A 26,848-nucleotide genomic window follows, 5' to 3' on the forward strand; every position below is an offset into this window, starting at 1 on the left:
AAAATCTCACTCCATTCATGGTCTTTTATTTGCTAGAGCAGACCCAAAGCTGGTATTTTCAATATGGGAGTGACAGGAATCACTGAGTCAGGCAAATAACAGAACAAGAGGGGAAGAAAAACACATCCCACAGTCACAGACGCAAAGTGTGCAATTATTCATCACTCACCCATTTTAACTCCTTTGTGAGCCAACAGAAGGGCTGAAGTTGGCAAAAAAAAAACCTGCTAGTGAAACATCCAGAAAGCACAACTCAGAGAACAGGAACTACAATTGAATAAAACAAGATTAGAATGGAGGGAAGGGAGAAAGAGAGGAGGAAGAACGTCTGGACAGCCAGCCAAAGTTGTATCTAATCATCATTATTGGCCTTTTCAAGTCCCAATGCACATTTAAATACAAGACTTGCCATCTTTGAGACCTCGCTGTTTCCCTACACCATTAACTGCACTGTCACCACATCACCTCACATCTCAGAAGTCACCTTTGCTTTGCCATGTTCCACAACGTAAAAATATCCAGATAGTAAGATGTTACTGTCCTGTTAACAGCACCCAAAGGTAATTGGTTTTTTAAAAGGTTCTTAAAAGCAGCATTTTGGAAACTCAGTTGTAAGTCAAAACATTAAATCTCCAGCTTCTAATGCACAACCGGCTTTTTATTTGCCACAACGTAGGTACTATTTGTCTAAAAAAATACCAGAATAATTTGACATAATAGTTTAAGTAACTGGGTCGGTTTTTTTCCTCATTGCTTTTATGAATGAGTGTGAGATTAGAAGTATTTCTTGTCTAAGACAAATATTTAGCCAGGAGTTCAATGGTCGTGTCATTTCCTGCTCTTGCCACTAGTTCCCATCCTTACAGCACCTCCCATTGTGCCAGCAAACATTTGTATGAGTGAGGAACATGATTAAGAAAAGGACAAACGGGGGGGAAAAAAACCAAGCACCATTTTGGGGGTGAATTTTTGCAGCCAGGTGAGTTCCCCCATTCAGTTCAGCCCATGGACTCACAAACTGTGCTAACAGAGGTAGAAGCCATGCGCAGGAAGAGAGGAGCACAGCAGCTGTGTCAGCAGTGCTGCTGAAATGTGAGCCCTGGCGAGCTGCTGCAAACATACATCAGCCTCCATTCAGTGCCCGTATTCCTGTTACCATGAATAGACAGCCTTGTAATAAGCATACGCTGCTGATATGAGAAGCTTACAGGAACACTATGTACACTGCCTGCACTGCTTCCAGCCTTTGCTCGGGGATCATCTTCTGTCCAGACCCTACGACACTCACTATACTGAGGAAAAAAAACCCTGTGCATTTGCTCTAAACTCAGCCTTGAAATAAAATCGTGCAATTCTTCATCTTATGGCCAGACTTAAAAAGCCATTTCAAAACTACAAATCATACAACAGATGACATTTCTATATGTACATGAAAAAAACACGATGCTGTGTGTGCAGCTGCCTTAATGCACAAACAAAGGGCATTCTCTGGAGGAATTTGTATTCAGATCTACACTTGTTCAAGCTGACAGTTGAAACCACAGTAACACAATGAATTGCAAGTTTCGGGATGTTAAGAGGCAATAAGGGTTTGTAACCGTGAAAAAAGAGAAGATGCTGGGATATATCAACTATTTTACCATAGGATAAAAGGAAACAAGTTGCAAAAGATTACCTCCTCATCCTGCTGAACTCAGAATAACTGCAGATTTCCTGCATTCCTTTTACATTCCTAAATAACATGGTTCTGCTCGCTCAACACTTGGTTGAATGATGAAGCCTCATACAGGTGTTCAGAGCTGAAGAGTTAAACAGCCATTCAACACAGTGAGAACACAGCACATTGAAATGTGATCATTTTCTAGAGCAGCCTGCTCCACAGTCACATCTTAGTTCTCCTTCTCCCCCTCCGGTGTCTGTAGCCACCTACAGAACTGCTCATCTCACAGCTTCAAGACACCCACAAGAGCTGCTTGAAAGAAATTTACCTCAAGTTTTGTAGATCACCTTTCCTGATATAAGGCAAAAGCACATCGAGTTTTCATATAACTGTCAGTTATTGAGCTAAGAGCACAGTAATTGTTGCTATTTAAAAAAACACAACAGAACAACTTCTTGCCAAGGTGAAATAATAAGACACAAGGTTAGTATGAAAACGAGCGCACTGTAAGTACTGTAAGTTCTTTGGCCAATGGTTTGAAATTTAAACTCCAACACAAAATCTGTTCTTATGTGGACAGACGTTTCCCAGTTACCCTCAGCTCATGTAGTTAATCACATTTCAGGAACAGAGCTGCAGCCCTAAGAAAAGCTAGGACAGTCAGCCCACATTACAGACATAACAGCAACACCAAACCTGCATAGTTTACAGCCTCTATTTACCTTTCACTACAAATCCATGTGGAAAATTTCCTTCTAGTACTTATGTTAGAAATCTATACTCAGCATTGCTAAGAGCCCAATGATTTTGCTTAATTATTCTACATTTTAATTCCTCCATCATTGGAGCAGCAGCGTGACCAGCATTTAGTTCTTACATTTGAACACAATCTAGTTCAGCAATTCCCATAGACCCACAGCTGCAGAAAAACTGACTGTGCTGTTTTATGTTTGACAAACACAGAGGCATCGCTTCTCTAATTCTCAGCAGGAGCAAATATCCGTGTCAGAATCACTGCTATGCAGCCATAGAGTGGTGCAACAGCATTTTGACTGTTGGTTATAAAAGCACAAGGACCAGGCTGGCAGGATGCTGATGGACACAGCTCCTCACTGAAAAGAGCTACTGCAGCAGCAAGTTCTTCTGCTGCTCGTGTTGGCTTCAGAGGTAAACAAGTGATTATACTGAAGGCCAAATCCTTTCCCCTGCTCACAGTGGTGACATGTGTGAAAGATACAACCTGAGAGAGATGAAGTCACTTAACTGACAACTCACACCACCTACCCTACTATTTTCCATGGGTCAAACTGAGTCAGCTTACACAAGTGACTGCTGAGGAGTCAATACACTGAAAGGTACAGAGCAGAGAGAACATGGACAAAGACATGGGGAAATGGCACTTCCAATTGGGGAAGGCTTTAACAAATAATCCTTTCCTGTTTTCTTACAAGTTCTTTACCCAACACTTGACAAAAGGTATATGAATAAGCTAAGTCAGAATTTTTCTATTCAAAACACAAAAAAAAAAGAAAAAAAAGCCATATTTAAGAGCAGCAGCTACTTATCGCATGTGAAAAAGCTGAATACAATTAGGGGGATTTCTCCATAGAAAGAGGCTGTTCTGATGGAAGTCAGTGGGAAAACCCAATTGGTTTGAATAATGATCACAACCCAAATGATTATGAAAGCCTGTGGTTTAAATGAGAAAAGAAATCTGAAGACTGGGAGTTTCTGCCCTTTTGACAGACACGTACTGAACAGCAGCACACTAATTTCAGGTTTTCAGTTAAGAACTTTCCAGATTACTCATCTCTAACTGCAAAACTAATGCAGACCTCCAACACTGCTCTGTTGAACGCGATACAAAAAGTGCTCCATATTTAATTATTTTCTCTAAAAAAAGAACAAGTTAAGATGCACACTATGGGAGGCATAATAAAACACGCTATGGATCAGCCTTCATGACATCAAGAGCCAAACAACCAAATTATTCAGTGAAATAAAAAACTGCATCTGATCTCAATTACTCAATTTTTAGAAGGAAACAACACAACACAATACTTACCTCGTTATTTTAACCACCAGTAAGTGCTTCAGTAGCCTCTAAATATACCTTCCATTATGTGTGATACTTTGCTCCCTAGCAAAACCACTGAAAGAAAAGCATTCAGGCAGGAAACATGCTTCATGCTGCAACTGCTACTAGAAAGCTGTTTCTATTTTAACCCTTGGAGTGTGAAATAAATGTTGAGGAACCTTTTTGTTAATACAAAGTACAAGAAGTAACTGACACTGAATAACTCTGTGACGTACCTACCGGCATTACAGCCTGTTCCCTGTTGCCAAGAGAATTATACACAGAACTTCACAGTTAAGTAAATCCACTCCACGCGCTTTATTAATGTTAAGGTAACACAACAGAACTTTAGGTAATTAAAGTTTAATTGTTCAACAAGTTACATGGGGTTTCATACTAGAACTTACAGTCACTCTTTGTAACTCACATAACACAGCAAAACCAAAGAGGACCAAGAACTGCCCCAGAGTCATTATTCAAGTGCTTGATTTTCTTCTTGCTGGTTACCCTGAAAAGTAACACAATAATAATGATTATAAAGTGACATTTAAATACCAAAACATGAAATGTCTGCATTATTTCAACAAGTATCACCAGCACATTCATTCTTCTAATAATTTCTGACTCTGAAACGATGTCATCAGCCTGTTTGTGCTTTTGTACGTGCAATAGATACAATCAGAACAACATCTTATACTTTTGATGTGTGATTTCACTGTAGCAAAATACAGATCAACGTTAGGCATGGCAACAAAATAAACCACTTAATTAAGTGCATTATGTCTCAGACTAATCACCTCATCTTCTGCAAGGAGAAAGCAAATGTGCAGCAGTGCCTTGAGTTATATCAGTGAAAGAATCACAGATGGTGGTTTGTCTTTTCTTATGATGTTATTGAAAAAAGAAGCTATGAACACTGAAAACCAAAAATAGGACATAGGACTATAAAGGTCCTAAATTACATATAAACTATATAAACTATAAAGGTCCTCTTCTTAATAACAGAAGAGCTTCCATTCCAGAATCTCCAACAGGAGCAAGCTCTGAAAGCAAACACCACAGGGCAAGACTCCAAAAGCAAGACAGAAACCAAACATTAACGCCACTAAAAAATCAGATTAATTTAAAGTGTTTTTTCCTCCATTATATTTGCTACTTACAGTTCCTCAATGTTTTCAGCCAGCCTACCTGACTAGATTGTAAATGGCCTAGAATAAAACAGCTGCTTTGTGATTATTAATGCATAATTTCTCAATAAAGCACCTTCAAAAAGACCTCTCTGCAGAAACAATGCTGCATGTGGTTCTTTGCCTGGCCCTTATATCATTGCACAAATAAAAAAGACACGCTCTGTGTTTTCTGAAACAATAATATCAGCCTAAAAACAAAACACTCCAATGCCTGAAAAGCAGTAGCTTCATCTCCACCCTTTAACAGGAAGCACAGTGCCACACCTTCACAAACAATGGATTTTTAAAGGGTTTGGTCTCTGACATTTTCCTTTAACACTGTCCCTTTTCAGAAGAAAACCCACTATTTTCTAAAAGAACCAAGAATTTGCACATCTGTCTAAAGCCACAGAGTCACACTTTACTTCTAAGGCTGAAGTTCAGCTATTAGCACGACCCTATGGAAATGACTTAATCACTATATGAATTTCCCACAGCTACAAAGAACCCCCATGTACCATTATCACTGTACCTCAGCAACACACTATAAACGAAAAACAGAACTATGACTGATGACGTGGTGACCACAGACTGGAACACACAACGGTTACTACACTCATAGACAGACCATGCAACTACTTCTCCACTTCAGGCAGGTTAATCTTCCACCCAATAACATGGTATGTCCTCAGATATCTTACCTATAAAATACTATTTATTTCTGATCTTTTTGTTCTTCAACTGTTGTCTTTCCTTATCTTTATACAACTAACACTGCATACCTACCTGATTGTTCGTCCATACAATCAGCATGAATTCAAACACACACACACGCCCTGAACAACTTGTCTAATTATTGCTCACATCTAAAAAAGGGTAGAAAGAAGCAATCAGTTAAGAACAATCTCTGTCTCACCTGCAGAAAGCCAGTCTCAGAAATTAAAGTATTGAAGCACTCCAACCCCAAACCATATTGTCATAAGAATGCCCTTGAAGTTCTCAGCTTAACCAGCACTGCTATTGGTTTTCTCCTGATCCAGCTTCTCCTAATTCTTCTGAGCCAGTGAATTACTCCCAGAACACCAACACATTCACCTACTAAAATTCAAAGTAAAAAGAATTAGGGAGGGCACACAAACACACACCAAAACAAAAAAAAAGAACAAAAACAATGAAAAACAAAATTCAGACAAACACGCTACACACGTTACATACTTCATATGAGCGAAGGGTTTGGACACACCATGCAATGCCAATGCAATGTCCTACGTTCTCAGTGTCCCCCTGCGTGTATTAAAAGATACATTTGTAAAGGTCTGAACCAAAACATGGAGAAAATCATAATTACTCAGTAACACTTGTGGATAATTGAAACCTGAATAGATAGTAAATGACAAGCACACCTACTTGAGGCTCCTCTGATCTCTCAACTGTGAATGCTTCAGCTACTGATGACACTGCAGTAGAAGACATCAGCAGTCGACTGATGGCGTGGTTGCCTCCTTGAGCACAGCACTACTTCTAAGCAGGTTTACACATCACTCTGTATGTGTTACTGCTTGAGCAGTCAAGAAAGAAACATTTCTGTTTTCTAAAAAGCTAAAGCACACATGTGCCTGTAATACTGCATGACTGAAAACCTCGTTATTTACTAAGGTAGCCAATATTCCACATGTATTAGCTGTTTTCTTGTTCCATTTGCAGACTTCAGGTAGACAAGTCACTAAACAAGACGTTTGCTGCGCACACTCTAAGAAACAGCTCTTCCAAAAGCTCTCCCAGATGTTTCCCTCACAGTGACTGTGATCATCCCCTATTAACTTTGAAGTAATGAATCAGAGCGTGAATGATGTGAGTTTCTGATAAGCTAAATTAAAAGTGATAATAAAAGTCAATACAAAACATTTTCAAACGTAAAGCATGCAAAAAGAACCCCATGGTATCACTAACGTGTTATCTGCCTCCACTGGTGAGCAATGAGGTGGCATCTCTCGCTCTTCTTTCACAGTGACAATTCTGAAGTCTCCACATTCAGAACAAGCAGCCTCTTTAGACGACTGGTCACCACCATCATACCTGCAAATCCATCCCAAAATTATAACTGCAATGTATTTCTCTGTGAAGATGTTTTGTTTTGTCTAGACCACCATTACATCCTTAACAATACAAACACAGCATTGAACAGAAAGGATTCTGGAGATGACTGCCAAATGATACACTTGATTTTATTTTCTCGTTCCTTCCACATCCTCCTCTCAACTGCAATCTTTGGAGTACTGTAAGAAAATTATTTCATTTGCCCCCTCTACATATAAAGAGATCACACCAATAACATTCCATCAGCTGCTATTAAACAAGTGCTGTCTGACAATGTTCTTCCTTCTCTCATGTTAAGTCTTCTCACACCCCCAGGGAGGGAACAGACGGGAGCTTCTGTCAGCAGGTCGTAGCTGTCAGACCTAAAGACAGAACATACAGTTCATGAGGAGGAGATAAAAGGAATTTACGTGGTACTGTGAAACAAAAGAATATGGTGACCATCTACTCACAAGTCCAATAAAAATCCAGCAACTTCTGCATCATTTCTGAAATCCAGTTTTCCCTTCAGTGTCAGCCATCAGTCAATATGGTTCCCCACATAAATCCTGGTTTTCCCTCTGCTCCTATCGAGACCTTGTTTCCTCTTTTTCTTCCCCAAAGAAGACAACACCGGGGGTGCCCCACACCTTTTTGTTGGCAGTGACATCGTAAGCCTGGTAATAAAGAAGAGACCATTTAGAGACTCTTAAAGAAGAGATCATTTAGGGACCAAACAAGGGACACGCTTCACTTCCACCAAGTCAAGGCCGCAGAGCTCAGTGAGATCAGTGCACTCACCTCAGGAGCTGCGGTTCCCGCTCCCCCTCCACTCTCTGCTGGACGCTTCCACTCAGGCCGCACGAAGGTCCCTCCACAGCGCGACCCCTGAGGGGAACCACCAGCCGGCCTGACACCTTGTCACCTCCTACCTCCCCTCCTGCCGTGGGGCCGCTCACTCACAGCCGCCATAGCAGCTCCCACAGCCGCCATAGCAGCGCAGCCCCCTCACAGCGAACAGGCCGAGGCGCGTTATCTCCACCCGCCGGACATATAGAGCTGCGCGCACTGATGACGTTCAACCCGCTGTGATGGCGCGTCTCGTGATGATGACGACATGAAAGCAAATGGGATCCTGGGCTCCATCAGGAGAGGGGTGGTCAGCAGGGATAGGGAGGTGATCGTCCCTCGCTACTCGGCTCTTGTGAGGCCCCATCTGTTGTACCGTGTCCAGGTGTGGAGCCCTCAGTACAAGAAAGACATGGAGATTTTGGAAAGGGTCCAGAGGAGGGACAGGAAGATGATGAGGGGGCTGGAGCACCTCCCCTATGAGGACAGGCTGAGGGAGTTGGGTTTGTTCAGCCTGGAGAAGAGAAGGTTGCGGGGTGACCTCATTGCAGCCTTTCAATACCTGAAGGGAACTTACTGCCAGGAGGGGAGTAAACTCTTGGAAAGGGCTGATAATAGCAGGACACGGGGAAATGGTTTTAAGCTAAAAGAGGGAAGATTTAGGTTGGATGTTAGGGGGAAGTTCTTCACTAGGAGAGTGGTGAGGCCCTGGAACAGGCTGCCCAGGGAGGTTGTGGATGCCCCGTCCTTGGAGGTGTTCAAGACCAGGTTGGACGGGGCCCTGGGCAACCTGATCTAGTAAAGGTGTATGTTTGGTGGCCCTGCCAGGCAGGGGGTTGGAACTACATGATCCTTGAGGTCCCTTCCAACCCGGGTCATTCTGTGATTCTGTGTATGAAAGGATGGCAGAGCTCCATACAGTGCATGGCGCTCCATCCATTGCGTTAATTTAACATTCTCACTTTCTCCCTCCCCTCTCGCTGTCAAATTTCAGCTGTATGATCCCCTTCCTGCAGGTAAATGTCTCGATAAACAATATTTAGACAAACAATACTTACAAGTTGATCTATTTTAGCAGCCTGTTTCCAGAAAGTATCATGGTATATTGTCAGTTTCCAGTTATTAGTTTGAACACCAGAAGCTGAATCCAAAGCACTTGAACAGGCACGGAAAGACCCATGCACCAAAACTGCACCACTCTGTAATTCACTGCAATAATAACACTGATACACGGTTATAAAAGAACAAATAGAGCACAGCAATGATGTCTATTAGCCCAAGCAGGGCTCAGGCTGCCGAGGTTTCCACCAGGCAGAAAGAGAAAAAAATATGGAACGCTTCACGAATTTGCGTGTCATCCTTGCGCAGGGGCCATGCTAATCTTCTCTGTATCGTTCCAATTTTAGTATATGTGCTGCCGAAGCGAGCACAAATTGTTCTGCCACTTCGGCGGTATTTATAGCCTAAAATATCGAAACCTCTTAGGATAGGGTGAGCTCTCGAGATTTCAAGCACAAAGTATGTGTTGGGACAGGCGCACAACGCACAGCGTTGGTAGAGGGTCAGGGCAGCGGTAGGGGGCCGGGGGGCGGAATTAAAGGGGTGAATCCCCCCTTGTGAGCACGGTGCTATGCAAATATGCGCGCGGAATTGTGGGGCGGCTGGAGGCGCGCGCTGCGGAGGGAGCCGGTGGGTTGTGCTGTTGTAAGCGGTGCCAGGAGCATTCTATACCACAAGGAGCAGAGTGGCGCAGCGGAAGCGTGCTGGGCCCATAACCCAGAGGTCGATGGATCGAAACCATCCTCTGCTAGCCTTAACTTTTCGCTCCATGGCGAACAGCCGTCAGCGCCAGTGGCTCTTGTGCTGACCGGGCACGGCTGGACCGAGTGCGGCCGGTGTGTGAGCGCTGGCCGTGATGCCGTCGGTCAGATGTAACGTTTGCACCGGACGCTCCTTTTATTCCATCCCGGCGCAGTATTTCAGTCCTGCCGTCCCTGCGCTGTGTGGTTCTGTCCATCTGCTTCTTCACCCGCTGTGGGTCAGTTCACACACAGCTCACAGTGGCTGTGACCCCGGTACGGGCATCTCCGCAACCAAAACAAGCGGACAAAAGATGCGTGAAAGCAAAACCAGCCTACAAACATGAAGCTACAGTCAGTGCAGTGGTGCAACTCTCTGTCCACGCTGTGTCTGTGCGGGCGTTGGTGCAAGAAAGGGCTCGGCGGTTCTGTTTAATGCCGAGGGGTGTTTGATGCGGCGCTTCGGTCAATGAACGGCGGATGGAGAACGGAGCGGACGTGAGTGGAGGAGCGGAGCGTCCATCCGCATCGCCTCAATAGGAGTGGATGGGAGGGTCCTCCTAAGCGGTTCCATGGTGTAATGGTTAGCACTCTGGACTCTGAATCCAGCGATCCGAGTTCAAATCTCGGTGGAACCTAAGAGTTTTTGTCTGGGAGCAGCCGGTGAATGGTCACGGCGTGGTGAAGGGCTGCAGCTCCGCGTGGCTTTTGGAGCGCTGAGGGTTACGGACATTCGGAAATTGGATTTAAAGGAGAAATGGATAGAGGAGAACTCTCGCATTTTTTTCGCCGATATTTTTGCATTTGTTTATTGCATCCGTGTTCCCGCAGTGCTGCACTCGTTACCTGTGACGCTGCAGGTGCTGCGATGTACCCAGCAGAAGGCGGCGGGGACAGCGCGGGGTTTTACAACGCAGAGCTCAGGTAATTTATTATGCAGCGCAGCAGAGCCGAGTGCCACCACGCGGTTCTATGGTGTAATGGTTAGCACTCTGGACTTTGAATCCAGCGATCCGAGTTCAAATCTCGGTAGAACCTGGTGGGCAGGGGTCACTTTTTCCACGACGGAGGGAGGCGGACACGGAGCGGATCGACCCGGCGGGGGAAGCGGCCTCAAGGCCGGGGGGCGCCTCGTGGTGCGGATTGAACGCCGGGCTGAGCTCGTGTGTAGATGGGCTGCGTATTTTTGGCTACATGAACAGGGAGGACTTTAATTCTCGAATAATTCCAGAGCTCAGAGCGCTCCAAAGCCATCGGGTGCTTGTCTGCCTCCCAGAGCTTCTGGATGACGGATAGAAATTCAAAGGTTGAACATTAGGACAAAGAGAACTTAAAGTTGAGGCTGGTTTTACATGGAATGAGACCATCGGTTCATGATTCAGTATCAAGGTTTATTAGGACAATTCATGGTCATGCTCCATCCGAACACAAAGCACTGTCGTTTAACTGAACGTTATTATCCAGATATAACCCAGCTGACACTGCTACGTACAATTTCTCTCCATCTCCTTTACCCACATGGATAAACCAACACGATGCTCTTGTGGCTGAGGCAAACTTACTGGAAAAGGCAGATAAAAGGACTTTATAATCCTTGTGGTTGTCTCAGCATCAGGTTTGATGCAACCCAAGGCTCCTACCATGTGGTACACTGGGGTTGGAGACGCCTTAGGACAGCTTCCAAACTGACATGCAGCATTTCTAGTCAACCTCCCCCCATCCCTTCAATGGGCTCTTTCCAAAGATCCCCTGCAGACAGATGGTCTCAGCACAACATTCAATGCAGAAGTAAAGCACTACGGCTGCCACCACCACGAGCTGCTCCCGCTGCTCAACAGCAACACAAGTTATTAGTAAGCAAAAACTGATCAGACCTAAGTGATGCCACAGCTAAAACTACGTATTGTCAGCAGCAACAGACATGGAAACGCAGAGCTACCGGGCAGAATGAAGCCCCGGGCGAGTGTTCCACTATATGCAAAGCTGCAACAAGGCTGTCTAGTATAGGTTAAAATCTCACTGAATGAAGGCAGGAGGGCAAAGGCTAATTACAGTTAAAAGGTCGTTAAAAACCAAACCCCAAACTGGCACGTGAAAGAAAAGTTCTAAAACTTTAAAAATCAGTTTTACTCCAAGTCTTACAAAAGAAAAGCTGACAAAAAGGGACGAGCATGAGACACCATCACTGTTATATTACATACATTCCATGGCGCCACTAGAAGCTGCTCAGCTCAATGCCTTTATCATCTTCCAAAGGCGACTGCAGGAGTTTCCTATTGGATTTGTCAATATGTTACAGCACTACATAGAGGGAAGGAGCGGTGGGTGGATTCAACGAGAAGGTTTGGTTTTTCAATGTTCTGAGCCATGTGGTTTCCTCAGCAGTGTGAGCACAGGCTGAGTGCAGGCACTGCCCTGCTCCCATCGCACACAGCAATGCTGTGCTGCTCATTGTGCAAACAACCCATGGTACCTGCTCAGAACTGCAAGGCTGAAATTCAATGAGGATTCCACGTCAAGACCTTTATCATACCATTTTGTCCAGTATACGCACATAAAAAATAAGCACACTATACAAAGAATAGAAGCGATATAATTTAAACATGCCATCGAGCTATAAACCATATATACATAGAAACATACGCCTATACAAACAGAACGAGACCACTTTGTTACAAGGTATTTCTTTCTAGGGAAGTTTTTGGAGGAAATCGTGACTGAAAGAAAAGGAGACTGAGCGGGTGAGGTGTTGCTTCCAGAAGCAGATCATCCCATTGTTATGTGGCTGTTCAGACATTCTATGCAACACCAGCACCCGGCCTTAGCATTTAGGGGCATTTGGCTGCGTGGGTCTTCCCATGGGTCTGGGCTCCCTTCCTGTACAGAGGTAGATTTCTGTAGATGTCCTGATATTGCACCACGTAAGAATAAGGTTGTTTGTTTTTTTTCTTGAAACAAGGAACAACTTACAAAGGTTAATTTACAGGAATAATCTCATTGTGTGCATTCAGGCAGCAGTTATAATAGTTATAGATATTCATGTGCATCTGAAACAATATCCCTCAAAGTGAAACTGTTTAGCTGGAGGTGCGACTAAGAGATCAGTTCTATTAACAGCCTCACATCCAGCTCTCTCTTGTAATCAGGGCAACCTACTTAAGTCTCTCTCTCTCCCCTCCTCGAGCCTCTATTCTGCCACTGCAAGCACCTGCACTGCCTTTACTGATGCCTTCATTACATCCACTGTGTTCAAGTTAAATGCTGGTTGCAAACAGACACAGGTTTCTGCAGTACTGGAAGTGATGCACAGAAGCAGCTGCACAACTGGGAAATCTGCAAGGTGCATTCAAACACTTCCTGAAACAACTGGGGGGAAAAAAAGCAAAAGTCAATCTATATTTTTTAGACTGGAAAACAATCTGAAACCTCGCTACCTTAGAGTAATAATGATCCATTGATCAAGAACAAGTTTGATGCTGCTGGGATAATCTGAAGGCGTTTGGCAACAGGTTGATGTTCGAGATTATGGTGGACAAAACAGCTCCGAGCACCCCATGAAGCTGCAGAAATGTCTGCACACAGACACCGCCTGCAGATGTTTGTTAAACAAAAAACTTGTTGGCATACCTAAAAATTAAGGACACCAAAATGAATGACAGCAATGCAAAACAACCTGACCTCAAAAGCGCTGCTAAGTAGTTCTCCAGAAGCACTCCATGCTGTTACTCTCACAGAAGTCCGTCATCATGGGGATAAATCAAAAGGAATAACGTGGCATTCTGTGTAGTGAAAGATGAGATGGAAGTGCTGTAAATCTGGCTCAGCAGATCTAACAAAGCTGTTGTGTGCACGGGCTCACATGGTGGCACATCTGCATGTTTTGCTTCCATAAAGAACTGCAAGGAAGCAGCAGCATTCGTTCTAGCTGTGAGTTTATAAAAAGAGGAAAAGTTCTCTTTCTGTACCAACCAATTTGCAAGTAGCTTTACGTGAAGGCCAGCATTACAACCATTTCACATTAATTTCTCATGTTTGGTTCTATGAAGCATCTTGTTCCTTACCAAAGGGTTTAATCAGTAAAGAATAGCAACTCCAGCTTGGAACTGAAAAGCATTGGTTCAAATACGGACAGAAGGCATGTATCAATTCCTTACATCTCTCCATGTATGCACTTGTCTTGTTAATAAAACAACCCCACAACCTGTACAAGTGAATCCCATGTTACTAAATAACAACTGGAACAATATAGTAGTTCATGATGACTGTTCTCCCAAAGGAGAAAATTGCAAGCTTTGGAGTAGGAGAAGTTGCACTTTCCTGCAAAAACCCAATCTGTGAAGTAATGGGAACCCTCAGTCTGGAGTATCTTAGACTTACACTCCCTGCACCTGGCAGGAAGTGCTCACGTACCTTGCAAGATGATGGTTTTGAACAAAGAAATCCATTATACACAGGAGACAACAAGCAATAAGAGCTTACAGACAATGGCAGGATCCAGGGCTTTTTGAGACTTCTGGTTTTGTTTTCAAGAAGCAATGGTTCTTCACAGCTAATGATCCACAATATGGAAAGCATCTCATTCATACACTTGGCTAGTGCATAGCATCTGCGATTGCATAGAATGTTTCCAGTGCTCAATTTGTAACTAATCTAAGCAAATATTCTGGAAGTTTGATTTGTTACCATTTGATATCCAAGTTGCTCGCTGTTTGATTTACTGCACTGTATTTAGTGTGCAAAGTTTCCTGGACCTTCCTGGAATCCATCCCTTCCAGCCAGTCCTGGTACACCTTTTGTACGTACACGTTGGCTTCTGGAAGCCTGACAGGTATTGCAGCATACACGTCCTCCATCTGGCTAAGCAGAGCTTTATCTGGTTTTCCATCCTCAGTCTGTGTCTGGCCTTTTCCATTTAGGCACCCTTATTAAAACAAAAAAGGAGTAAACCACAATGCTGATCAACATTTGATATGAAATTTGGATTTATTTTTTCCCCATACTGCTCTACAAAAAGTAGCATGAATTTCTGTAATACTTCATGTAGCTTCAATATCAACATCTTGATGCAAGTGAAGTTTCCACATCAGTCTTTCCCTGCCTTCTCTGTGGTTTTATGATCTTAATTATCTTCCTTGTCTTTTCTTGCCCTTGACAACCATTGTTTCAGAGTATTCCCTCTGAAGTTTTAAATAATCACAGCAGAAGCCACGTTGTCATTTATTTATAGATCAGAAGAGAGCAAATAATGTTATGGTTAATTTTAGAAAACCCAATCTATTTCTCAGCCAATCCTGAACATGCATAATTGGCGTTCTGGACCATTTAGTAAGTATTAAGAGCTTTGGGTTATTAAGAAGAGAATTAAGAAGGAATGAAATGAAGTGCCTGGCTGTCAGACAAGCTGCCTTTGAGATCTAAGTTGTGCGTGCAATGACTGTGGATCCGTTACCATTCTTACCTCCTGGGCAGGCAAGGACTTCTACAAAATGGTATAAAAACTTTCCTTTCTTCAGCTTCAGAACCATGTTTTGGATATTCCGGAAGCCGTAAGCTGCTGCAAAACGCAGCACTGTCTCACCATCCTTTTCAAGGGTAACTTCCTGAAAGTCTTTGTTCCTGTGAAGATATGAAGGTTTTCAAAGCCCTGCGTTACCAAAGGGATGATCCAGCTGTCAGTTCACATTCAGATGCTTGAGAGCACAGAATAAGGATAACAAAGTGCAAACTTCCCATTTCTAAACTGAGTAAAACAGAAGACACAGTGGAATTTGCAGGACAGCAGTAGTAGATAGAAACTTATAAGACCTAGTAAGTTATTAACACAACAAAAGCTAACAGAAACTATTTCATAGTGACAAACTTATGTATTTATAATACATTAACCACACATAATGAAAGAGCAAGGTTAGCAATAATGTAGTGTTTGCTACCCCATCCTAGGCAACAAGGGTACAAGCTTGCTTGCTTACTTTAATGCTTTGTAGGTGATTTCTTTGACATCCATGCCAAAAAGCTCCCTTGCAGCATGTTTAAAGATGTGCTCCAGGTATCCATCAGATCTCTTCCCGTCATGCCTTACTACATCTCCCTCCTTTATTTCACCAAACCTAGGAAACAATAAGGAGATCAACTCCACAATTTCATTCCTTTGCTTTGAGGTAGCACTATGGTTTTTTTCTCTTCTCTTCTTCCCCCCCCAAAAAGGGGTTTTAGAGCAGTGACTGAGAACGTATCTGAACACTATCAAGGTATGTGGTAAAACTAGTTTCAAGAAGGAATGTTCCACTTCAGATTAATCAAGTTTTATACTGAATATGAGCAAAGGTTTTGTTATTCGTCATCAAAATAAGGAAGCAATCCACAACAAAGCTACTTACAAACTATCTACAGCTACTTCAGTCACATCTTTCATAGACACATTTTTCTGCTCCATTATTTGGACAATTTCACCTGTAGAAAAATGTAGGACATTTTACTTTTAGTGCAAAGCAAAATGCATGCTGTGCTTCTGTTTAACAGCTCTATACCCCCATGTGTTTACAGCCACATTCTCCAGTTCTCAATGGTCAGCTACCTCCAATAACTGAGGAGCCTGACACTTCCAGCCCTAAAGGAAAGGGCCTTCAGCTTCCCCCAAACTTTGCATAACGCTACCTAGGCTCTCTATGGGGTCAAGTCTGGGTAAAAGGAGAATGCTAAAGCAGACCTGAAAGAAAACCAAATGAACAACAACCACCACCAATCACAATGCCTGTATAAATGCTATTCTAGCACAGGAGATTTGGGAATGTCTTTACAAATAATAAAGGCTTAACCTGACGTTAGAACACAATCAACTTCTTGGGAGTTATACAAGGCAGTGTAGAAGTCCTCCCTCAAGGCTTCCAGCTTTTTGTCGTAACAAGGCGCCACAACGACATGGAAGATTTGTTCTGGAGACAAATTCTGCAGAGGAGAGAGCATGTGTTAATTCCATGAAGAGCAAAAGACAGCTTGAAGGATGGCAAGCTAAAAATAACGCACAACTAATATTAGAAATCAATCCCTAGCAATAAGTTTGAGGGCTGCAGCACAGAGAATGTGTGGCTTGCCAGAAGTTGAAAGCATCAGCAACAAGTCAGTCTTCTGTCTGAAGCTTCTACTTATTCCTTCATGCCATATAACATGCAGCTTTTGTAGCTTTAGACTGAATTGAAGACGACTGCAAATTAAGCTTTCTATTTCAGAATTCTATTTTCTAGCTGTCACTCATTCCCTTCCAGATTCAAGTCCACCGACGTTTCTGTATCTATGCAGAAATAGCAATGCTTCTCTATATAACGTGGGATACGGGTAAGTGTACAATATGTAAAAGGAATAGCAACCTTTTTTTCAACATAAGAAATTGAAAAGATAACAGGATTATTTTCTAGGATGTGGTGCTTTTTGCTGACCATGGACACCCAGCAATTTCTATAGTGCTCTCCCCTACTCCCATTTCAGCTGCTGTAGAACTACATGGCAGCATTTTACAAGGGTCTCTTTATCTACCCCAGATTTAATTTATCCATATCTAAATCCACATTCCAGTGGCAGGGATTACTGCCAGCTCACACTGCAGCGCATTAAATTAGAGTCTTTGTACATTCTTTGTATCATGGACCCTTGCACAGCAGTAGAGCAGCATTTATTCTTCAAGTAAAAGAAAACTCAGAAGATTCTGTAACACCTTTGAAAACATCGAGATCTACATTTCTGTATTAAAACATTTTAGCCCATCTTTTCAATAGTAAAAAGGTAAAAACAAAGCAGAATGACTAACCTGCTGCCTGGCAAAATAGCCCTTTACCAGGGAGCCCATGATCTGCTGTGGAGACTTCGCAGTGCAAATGTGGGGGGTCACAAGGTTGGTGAGAACCCTTTCTGCATACCGGATCCAACCTAGAACAGCAGCAAGACACCATTAGATAATGAGGTGACATACAGGCATGGCAAGGCGACATTAGAGCAACTTTACAGCAGGGAGAACATTTCCACCTTGAAAAATGAAGTCTGCATGGGCTGGAAGCTCCACTTTAGGACCTATTGAAAACCCCTCTGTTAGGAAGGCTCTGTTAGAAATGCTTTACAACTGGCTATCAATAACCCACTGCAGCATTAACTCAAGACCTGGAAACCACTGTGAATGCATGACCTATCGAATTATTTCTAATGCATAGATTCAACAGAGCAGAATGAACAAGATCCCAGCTAATGAAGAGCAAGTTGACTTCCTAGACTTCAGCCCTTGGATCAGTAAATACTCCAACAAGCGTGCACTGTTCAGCAGCTTAACTGTAACTCTCTGTTTCCTGAGATTTAATACCTGCACACCTAGTCTGCCCTGTCTAGAACAGAAGTCACATGAAAGCATGACCACAAGATGCACATGGATTAAGCCTCGGAAAAAAAAAGACTTCTTTTACTATTTTAAGACACCCCTTCTTCAGAAACACCCCCCCACACACATACTAGTTAACTGAAGTCTCTTTGTGTTAAACACTCAGCCTTAGTAACTCAGCAGCCCCCATCCCCTCCACCAGGATGCTTCATCTCAGCTCTAATTGGTTATTTACACTCACACCACTCCCCAGAGCAGCCCTAATATTCCTCACTTTCCCAAACACAAACTGACAAACTAGCAGATTAAGATACCCAGGCTGTGCGAGTTTTACATTGGCACCACAGCTCTAACTGAGAAGACCACAGCCCAGCATCATTTACAGCAAGGATTTCATGCGGGTGAAGAAAAATTCTGAATGAACTATAAATCGTACAACTAAATTGTGCAAAAAAATTTAACCCAGCCTTCTAGGGAACTTCTTGTGGTGTTAAGGAGTACACACATTTCATGTTTGTGTTTATTAGCCTTCAAACACATCAGCATTTATATAAAAACTGCTCTGAAGTGCTGCCCAGGAAAGGTTACAGCAGCCACTTGATTCTTAGGTCAAATACTGCCAGATGTTTGTACACATGTGCAAGCCAGAGCGCTGCCACAAAGGCCAATAACAGCACAAAGCTGGAACCCAACTAGAATTCAGATATTGTACTCGTGACCAGAATGAAATTCCATTCAATCCCATGGCAGGTATTGCCCCAAGCAATTCTTCAGTTCTTTTCTCACAGCAGACAGAACAGCATCCCGTAGTTCCAGCTGCACAGCGAGTGTCACTCGTTGTTTAACTGTAGGAGCAGCCGTGGTGAATGAGGCACAGCAGGCGTCTGTCCACACTGCACACACACCAGCTGCTCCATCAGCAGGGCTGGATTCCAGAGCTGCAGGGACAGGAAGCCTCCGATACCCAGCTCTGCTATCAGCCTGCATGTGTCCCCATACAGGCCCACACCCTCCTGAGCTCACTCAGATCCCCAGCCATGTGCTGGCTGCTGTTAGCATCAAAGAACCAAAAGAAAACTCCATCAAGCACTGTGCAAATTCTTACAGATCCACTTTGGGATACATTATTTCTAGTGGTTTATCATCAGGAAATCATATATAGACCCTATATTGATGCCTAAATATTTATAAAGTTCATAGAAACTAAATTGAAAACATCCAATACAGTAAAATTCCATTATTGTAGAAACAAACTAGTTTTGTTGGCTGCACAACAGCATTTAAATACCCAACAGTTACATTCTTCTTGCTTAGGCTGTAAGTCCGCCCCATTAACTAATTAGCAGAGGTGAGCAATGTATTAAAGCTGCCTGGTTCCCAGAGCAAGTGCTTCATGTTGCCAATCAGCAATGGGCATCAAGAACCAATTATTCCTGCATACAGTCAGAAGAGACGCCACATTTCAACATTCTGAACAAGGAATTAAAACCAAATACTATCTGACATCATGAGAACAGCAGGAGGAGGTAAGAACAACTTGGGCAGAGATAAAGTGCCCCTCCACCAGGTTCTGGGATTACCCCAGCTGTGCTCTTTTGCTTAGGGTGTATTTTACGCAGCAGACCACTACTGCAAAGGCTGATACTGTAATGTGTGGAGTTACACCCAAAGATAAGTATGACGTGAGCAGTTACATTTGAATTCACATTCCGTGAGTGACCGTGATCTATAGAGCCATATAAAAACTATTTCTGTGACAAGCACATACAGTAAACAACATTTCTGTGATGTGGGGACAGAGAGAGGAAGATGAGCAAGGAACAGAAAGTGCATGCAGCCAAATTCCTGATAAAGCACCTTACACTAAAGATGACCACCAAAAACTCGATCCCTGAAGGCCATGAAATGCCTTTTTAGAATGTATTTACAGTGGTATTGCAGCTCAGCTTTATGGAAATGGAAAGCTCCCATACCTCTACATCTGTGCTACAGCAGACAACTAACACCACCATAGCACTGAAGAACAACTTCTGTAGGACAGCTGAGGACAAGGCAAGTGCTCCATTAACATTTCAGTCTACCTCCATGAGAGGAGGGCATAATTCTCAGCTCTGTTTTTAGATACATAAAATTGAAGACGTTCTAAAATTTGAAACCCGTGGATTTCTTTTAAATAAGCAACGCATTTGCAGGTCTTGCACTTCAAAAGCAAACCCTACAGCACGCCTGCTTCTAAAGATAAGAGGTAGAACTAAGATAACGCTAACAGAAGAAAAGTAGCTTTTCCCTCTTACACGTATGCAGTTCCTAAAGCATGACCCAGATACTTCTGCTAGAGGGAATACAGAACAAACAGAAGTACCAATGTCAGTATTTCAACCTCCAATGACAAGAGCAGATTCTGGAATCCATGGAACACAGACCAGAACTCTCTCATAACATAAGAATTCTCAGTACAGAGGGCCACACCAAGTGGAAATTAATTCATAACTGTTAGCCAGAACCACCCCAGTTGCTGCATGTTGTGTCTCTCGCTAAAGTGAACAGTTCAAAACTATGCATAAGATAATGATGGTGATGGTTTAATTACATCAGTAGCCAAAAATCCTTAAAGACTCTTTTCAAAAAGAAACACCACGTTCACAAGTTTGTGGTCTGGGCACACGAGCAGCAGCCACCAACTCCTCCATCTTAATGGCAGTTCTGATCAATTTTTCCTAAGGCCTTACACGAAGCACTACAAACTTTGGTTCTGCACCTCAGCTTTATTATCCAGACCTTCCAATGGTCTTCTATACAAGTGCTTCTATACAAGTGGATAATAAATAGCACACACTGACACACTGAACATCAGTAGTTCAAATCCTTGCTATCAGAAACAACCACAGACAACCAGCAAGGATTTTTTTTTTTTTGCTTCCTTATAAAAAACCAAAACCAGAATTTGCACTCCTCACCTCTTATAAAAGTGCAACAGGAGACAACTATTAGATGCAGATGGTTTAGCATATACCTCGTCCAACATGATCACATCCATCCCTTCTTGGTGTGGTTGACATTTAAGGCTGCAGTGGGTTCTGACAGAAAGCTCATGGTGCACACTGGCAAATCCCAACAGCCCATAAGAACAGGCTCATGGAGCACTGCACTAAGGATGGTCACTACTGGTAACAAGTACTGCTCACAGCATTTGGTGCCTCTCACAATGCAGCCAAAACACTCCAGTGTTCTTCAAGGCTCCCAAATGTAACCACCCTCATTCCTGGGCAGCCCTAATGAGACTGGACCAAGGTACAAGAAGGTTGGAGGAATCAGTTCTCACCAGGGCAAGCAGAGGCAAACATTGGTAAGGCGTGCTCCTCCTGGTTCCTCCGCTGATAGCGCTGCACAAATTCCCTCTGGCTCTCCAGGATACTGAAATCAGCAGCTATAGTGGTGTCAAATACATAATGCACCCCTAGGAAACAAAGTAGTAAAGAAAAGTGAATTACTGGAATGTTTTCCATCTACCAGGTGTCCTTCCATGTTCCACGTCAATCAAAAAATCTTTGGAAGATCAATGGTCACACTGTCCACCCTCTACAGAATTAGTCAAAAATAAAAGCTGTACATTGGAAAGTTAATCTTCTCTGCCATGGACTAAAAAGAACCATCAACTTGCTAACGCTGACTAGCGATATTTCAAATAACTTTGCTTCCTTATGACAAACTTCCTATGAGAACTCAAGACCACAGGGCTGTATGCAGTGACTCTTAAGCGCAAGCATCCTTCATAAAATATGCTGAAGTGATTTATTATCCAAATATATATATGTGATTTATATATATTATAATTAATATTTATGATATTATTGATTTAATTAATGATTTAATTTTCAATTAATGATTTATAATATTTGATTTATTTATATATTGGATTTATTATCCACATATATATATATATATGGATATATATATGTGTGGATAATAAATAGTGTATATATGTATACACACACACATATATGTATGTTGCTGGCAAAGGTATACGAACACAACACCAACACTGAGACCTTCCAGCTGTCTGTTTAGCAATACACTCCCTACAAACCTGTGTAATATTGAGCACATCCCCACAGCAAGCCAGCCAACAATAACAATAACATATGCTAAAAAAACTGTGGCCCACCAGAACTTGCTTTCTTACTGGATATAGAGAAAAATATACTGGGTATAGAAATGCACAGAAACCATTTTAAAAAATAATTTAAAATGTTAGAGATGCATTAACAAACTCCCATGCATTATAGCTACACTTCTACTTAGTTTTTCAAATTAAACTTTGTGTAAATAATATAAAGACAAAGGAAATCCAGCTTTAACATAAACTCAGCTAATAAAAGAGTTGTTGTGAGTCGTTTAAAAATGTAAAAGAATAACCAGAATTGAGAATCTTCCAGCCATTCACACGGAAGGACTGGGAGGCATTTAGGATAAGAATTCCCTTCTTCCTCAGTTAAAACAAGGGAGAAATCTTACTCAAGTTTGTGACCAAATCCTCCCTGATTTCTTGGTAGTGAACACAGATGGATCTACAATGCCCTTCTGTTCTGTGACCTTTACTGTCAGCACTGCAATGCTTCAAATCTGTTCCCAAAGCCGATGTGTGTCATACTGGTGTGCTATCATTAATATCACAGAGTAGGCATTTCAAACTCAACTCTGAACTACATTGAGCAATGGCTCTTTATGACTGAACAACAGGCAGTTGTGCTGAGGAAGCAAAAGCCCCAAATAAACTTCCCTTTGTGCTCCATCATTGTAACAAACCCAAACTTACCAAGACTTTTGAGGAAACCACAGAGTCTCTTGGCTGCATCATTCACAGAGAGATCGAATTTAGCAGCAAAATAAGGCAATGACTGAGGGCATATAGACACTGCCAACACTTTGTGTTTTGAGGTATCACACTTCTGGTAAACAAAATAAAGCAAAAGAAACAAATTAATGATTACATCAGGTAATGCTTCCTGCCTTCCCCCCTTCCACTCTTGGAGCTCCTCATTGTTCTACCTGCACTCATCACTATGCTCAGCATTAACGTCACTATAGAATCACAGGGTTGGAAAGGACCTACAAGATCATCCAGTCCAACCGTAAGCATCGATACAACAAATTGTGTTTCTTGAGGGCAGCAAAGGATGTGCTTCTGATCTTGTCAGTGCTCATCTCTAACCACCTATAGATGATGTTTCCGTATGACTCATGGAAATCCATCTTGGGTTGGTGCCCTGATGGCATGAGGAAATTTAAGAGACATTCAGCACCTACGAAGTTCTGATTCCTAACAGAAGCTCCTACTATCAAATAAGAAAAAAAGCAGCATGTTTATATATTAAAATAAAGGAACTGTTTCCAGAGCACAGGCATTCCAAGTTGCAAATTTAAACCAGCAAATTGCAAGTCTGATTTGTTAAGGCTGTCACTGCAGAAGATGACAAGTCAGAACCCTTAAACCAGAATTTGTGAAGAACGCTCAAAAAAACCAAAGGTGGTGCGCACTGGAAAGCTCTGATTATAGAACTTCAGAGATGGATCTCAGGGTTTAGCTGGGATGTTGTCCACACCAGTGGAACACTGGAAAGAGAAACCAGGACTATGCTACAAGCAGGTCTTAACCTGAACAGGTTAGAGACCATAGTTTGTACTTTGACTTCCTAAATGCTGTACAATGGCTCCACAAGTAGAGCTCGTTACCATGTGAAAGGCACCTCCCTTGCTCACTACCCTTGTCAGGACCTGTGAAATTCTGATCAAGGTACCCGTGTGCTTCTCAAGTGTGGATTTCAGGCTCTCTTAAGTGAACCCTATGTGACCCATTAGTTTTTTTAAACCCCCCTTTTCGTCCCTTTCATGTACAATAATATCGTGTCGTACTGAGTGTTAAACTAGTTCTAATAAAACTGAATCACTATGTAACAAATCCTCTTATTTACAACACCTACATGCAGATGAAAGAAAACAACAGCACCCAATCTGATAGTTTTTCGTTACAAAGTAAGGACATGGAAGACTAGAAAAGAACTGAAATACTAGAAAAGAACTGAAATAACCAAACTGGTATCAAGATTGATATATCTGAACACCAAACATCAGATAGGTCACAGGGAACACAGACCTTAGCAGAAAACAGCATCAGAACACACCTACCTGTTTCACTAAGGATTTTTAGCAGTAATTTCTGTAGGCAGCTCGAATGTATATTGAAAACATTTCTACTTCCAAAAATGAGGCTCACTAACCTTGTATTATCTCAACACATTGGCACCAGAAACTTCCCAGTAAAACAGCCCCAGTAAACCAAGGTGCGAATATTTATGAACAACAAAGCTCAGACTAATTCATTATTAGAGTAATTATGAAATCATCTCTTCCAGAAGTCTTACTATTGCAGATGCAATAACTTTCCTTCAGCATTGAGGGTCAGTGCTGTAATTCTGCTTCTCAAGTGCAAAGGTATTTTAAGCACTTTCCCCATTCATCTTGCATTACATTTTCACTTCCCCTTTGGGCAAAGTATACCCTGACAAATCTTCACATTATCTGCCCTGGGAAATTAAGCTGCTTAGTCATGCTGCAATCTCCTCCTCCTCACAGAAAGCAGTTATTATTGTTAGTGCCACTTTACCTTATTAAGGTTGAGTATGCGAAAGAACTCCTTCTGATTCTGTTGGAAAACTCTGGCCCCTTCTTCTGATGTCATGCAGTTGTCACACGCTAGGCAGTCGCTAAGGAGTATTTTAGCATTAGCCAACGTAAAAAACTCATTTTTCTGGAAGAAAAATACAAAAGAACAAATATTTAATAATGATTAAGTAACTCAATATCTCCACAGTGACCCTGTTGCAGCACAAAACAAGACAAGCCACAACACTTGTGTAACACCCAAGATCATAGAGAAACGATCACAATAACTTGATCAATTCTTTGCTACTATTACTGTAGAAGTGCAAAACAATTAAGCGTGAACACACAGATCTGAATTCAGCCCTGAAGTCTTTGATCCAGCAACTTGATTTGCATTGGATTTCAGCACTCGGTCCCCATCCATTTAACAAGTAACTGAGAAAACTTATTTCAACTATTAAGCCTATTTAATAGCCAGCTAATAAGAAGGCTAAGGCTTTTAACCACTAGGTACAGTGAACAGAATGCAGTCCTACAGCTGACTGTTTACTGTAAGATCAACAGCACTTATGGCTAAAACAGCACTGGCAGCTCACCTGTGGGGAAAAGGAATGTTTAGATACAAGTGCAAGATGACCACATTACTTGTAAAAAGACCAAATTCCTTCAGTTAAGAACCTATTGCCAGGGAAACAGTTACTTATGGAAGAACAGCATGAGATACTTAAGAAACATTTGTGCACCTGAACTGGCAACATCCCACTTTTCTCCTTCCAAACTCTGTCCCCACTGTAATGATATGAGGTCAGAGTTTGACCTGCAAACAACAAACAAAACCCTCGGCTTTGTTTTCTGTTTACAGACCATCTATTTTTAAAGACTTCCTGATTCTCAGGAGATACAGAGACCTGGTCAGAACTGCTCTGCAATACATGAGAACTTGGGAAGTTCTTCATTTGGAACTTCTTTCCTTTGGGGTGATATATGGGGAACATATGGATGTTTTTAGAAGCTCCGTTACCTCCTCAAAGTCATCGTTAGAACTCAGCACATCCACCGACGTACTTTGTGCATCGTCATTTTTCTGTTTTTTACTGCATTCCTGAAACAAAGCATAAAATACATTACACGAAACACGAGCAGAGCTGAATAACAACCTGTTTGAAGAACTGACAGCTCCAGATTCGTCTGGCTCACGCTACAGGCTCGGATGGTGCTACTGAAGCCTTACAGGTAACGCTTTGTCTCCCAACAACGGAAACAACCACTCAGAAATCCACTTGCTCCACCGCTTCTCCCGTTCTCAGCATTACGGGCTCCATCCCGAGGTGGCGGTACCGCAGCACACGGGGAAGGGGCGCAGAATCGGCCCATTTATCACTCGGAACACCTCACGTAGGGCACCCCGGGGCTACATACAGGCCCGCTGACCTTGGAGCCGGCTGCCCAAAGGACCCTCTTCACCGCGGGACGCCTCGCTCACCTTTTTGGTGCAGTTCTCGCACTTCATTTGCGGTCCCTCCGGGGCGGCTCTACTCGCGGCCTGACCGCTGTGGCTGCGGGACAGGAGCAATCAGAACCGCGCACCGCCCGCCCCGTCCCGCTCCGTCCCCGCGCCCTTTGTTGCCGTGCCCCTTCCCTCCTCCCGAGGCCGGGGAGGGCCGATCTCCGTCCCGCAGCCAATGCGGCCCCCGGGGCGGGGTGGCCCCGCCGCGCCCCTCACGTGCTCCGCGGGGTGCCGCGGCTCCGTCCCGCTGCGGGAGGGCACCGGCTCCACCGGCTCCACCGCCTCCACCGAGCCGGCAGGACAGGGGACGGGGCCGGAAGCCGCAGCGCGGGGCACAGTACCGAGCGGTGAAGCCTCGCGTTCCCTCCGGGGCTCGGAGCCGTCTCAGCACCGCGTCACCGGCCGCCTCTCGCCCGCCGCTTCTTCACACCCCATTGTGGACCTGAGCCTCGTCACGTAGCCGCCGCCGTGCGCGCTCCCGCCGCTGGGCGGGCACGGAGCTGAGGGCCCCGGCGCGCTCCCGCTTCACCGCGGCTTTGAGTCACTTAGAGCACAAACAGCCCCGCTGCACGGGAACACGGCACCACACAGAAACAGAATGAGCCGGGTTGGAAGGGACCTCAAGGATCATGTAGTTCCAACCCCCTGCCTGGCAGGGCCACCAAACATACACCTTTACTAGATCAGGT

General features: G+C 43.3%; 1 protein-coding gene, 2 long non-coding RNA genes and 4 other non-coding genes across 13 annotated transcripts; 4 read left to right on the forward strand and 3 right to left on the reverse strand.

The window, feature by feature from the left end:
* Positions 1–4,031: 4,031 nt before the first annotated feature.
* Positions 4,032–8,065, reverse strand: LOC107322146. Of its 7 annotated transcripts, XR_001558830.2 has the most exons (6): positions 7,784–8,065; positions 7,456–7,659; positions 6,310–7,365; positions 6,122–6,190; positions 5,823–6,004; positions 4,032–4,245 (listed from the first exon to the last, which is right to left on the reverse strand). It is a non-coding gene; the product is annotated as an uncharacterized LOC107322146 (long non-coding RNA). The 7 variants fall into 7 exon arrangements; XR_001558829.2 differs by having other exon boundaries at positions 6,122–7,365; XR_004309275.1 differs by having other exon boundaries at positions 4,032–6,004; positions 6,314–7,365; positions 7,784–8,064.
* Positions 8,066–9,154: 1,089 nt separating this feature from the next.
* On the reverse strand, positions 9,155–9,261 carry LOC116654220. Its single transcript, XR_004309279.1, has one exon. It is a non-coding gene; the product is annotated as a U6 spliceosomal RNA (small nuclear RNA).
* Positions 9,262–9,569: 308 nt separating this feature from the next.
* TRNAM-CAU lies at positions 9,570–9,641 on the forward strand. The gene has a single exon. It is a non-coding gene; the product is annotated as a tRNA-Met (tRNA).
* A 555-nt stretch (positions 9,642–10,196) lies between these two features.
* On the forward strand, positions 10,197–10,268 carry TRNAQ-CUG. The gene has a single exon. It is a non-coding gene; the product is annotated as a tRNA-Gln (tRNA).
* Positions 10,269–10,596: 328 nt separating this feature from the next.
* On the forward strand, positions 10,597–10,668 carry TRNAQ-UUG. The gene has a single exon. It is a non-coding gene; the product is annotated as a tRNA-Gln (tRNA).
* Positions 10,669–11,000: 332 nt separating this feature from the next.
* NARF (nuclear prelamin A recognition factor) lies at positions 11,001–26,636 on the reverse strand. The gene is made up of 12 exons (XM_015880036.2): positions 26,501–26,636; positions 26,136–26,208; positions 25,674–25,754; positions 24,654–24,797; positions 22,806–22,938; positions 21,312–21,446; positions 17,432–17,550; positions 16,446–16,575; positions 16,008–16,080; positions 15,600–15,737; positions 15,089–15,246; positions 11,001–14,551 (listed from the first exon to the last, which is right to left on the reverse strand). Exons 2-12 carry the CDS (start codon positions 26,160–26,162, stop codon positions 14,310–14,312), a joined length of 1,380 nt encoding a protein of 459 aa, XP_015735522.1. The 5' UTR covers positions 26,163–26,208; positions 26,501–26,636; the 3' UTR covers positions 11,001–14,309.
* LOC116654205 lies at positions 16,573–17,934 on the forward strand. The gene is made up of 2 exons (XR_004309216.1): positions 16,573–16,962; positions 17,829–17,934. It is a non-coding gene; the product is annotated as an uncharacterized LOC116654205 (long non-coding RNA).
* Positions 26,637–26,848: the final 212 nt, after the last annotated feature.

Source organism: Coturnix japonica, chromosome 18 (genome assembly GCF_001577835.2).
Source record: "Coturnix japonica isolate 7356 chromosome 18, Coturnix japonica 2.1, whole genome shotgun sequence".
Classification (NCBI taxonomy): Eukaryota; Metazoa; Chordata; class Aves; order Galliformes; family Phasianidae; genus Coturnix; species Coturnix japonica.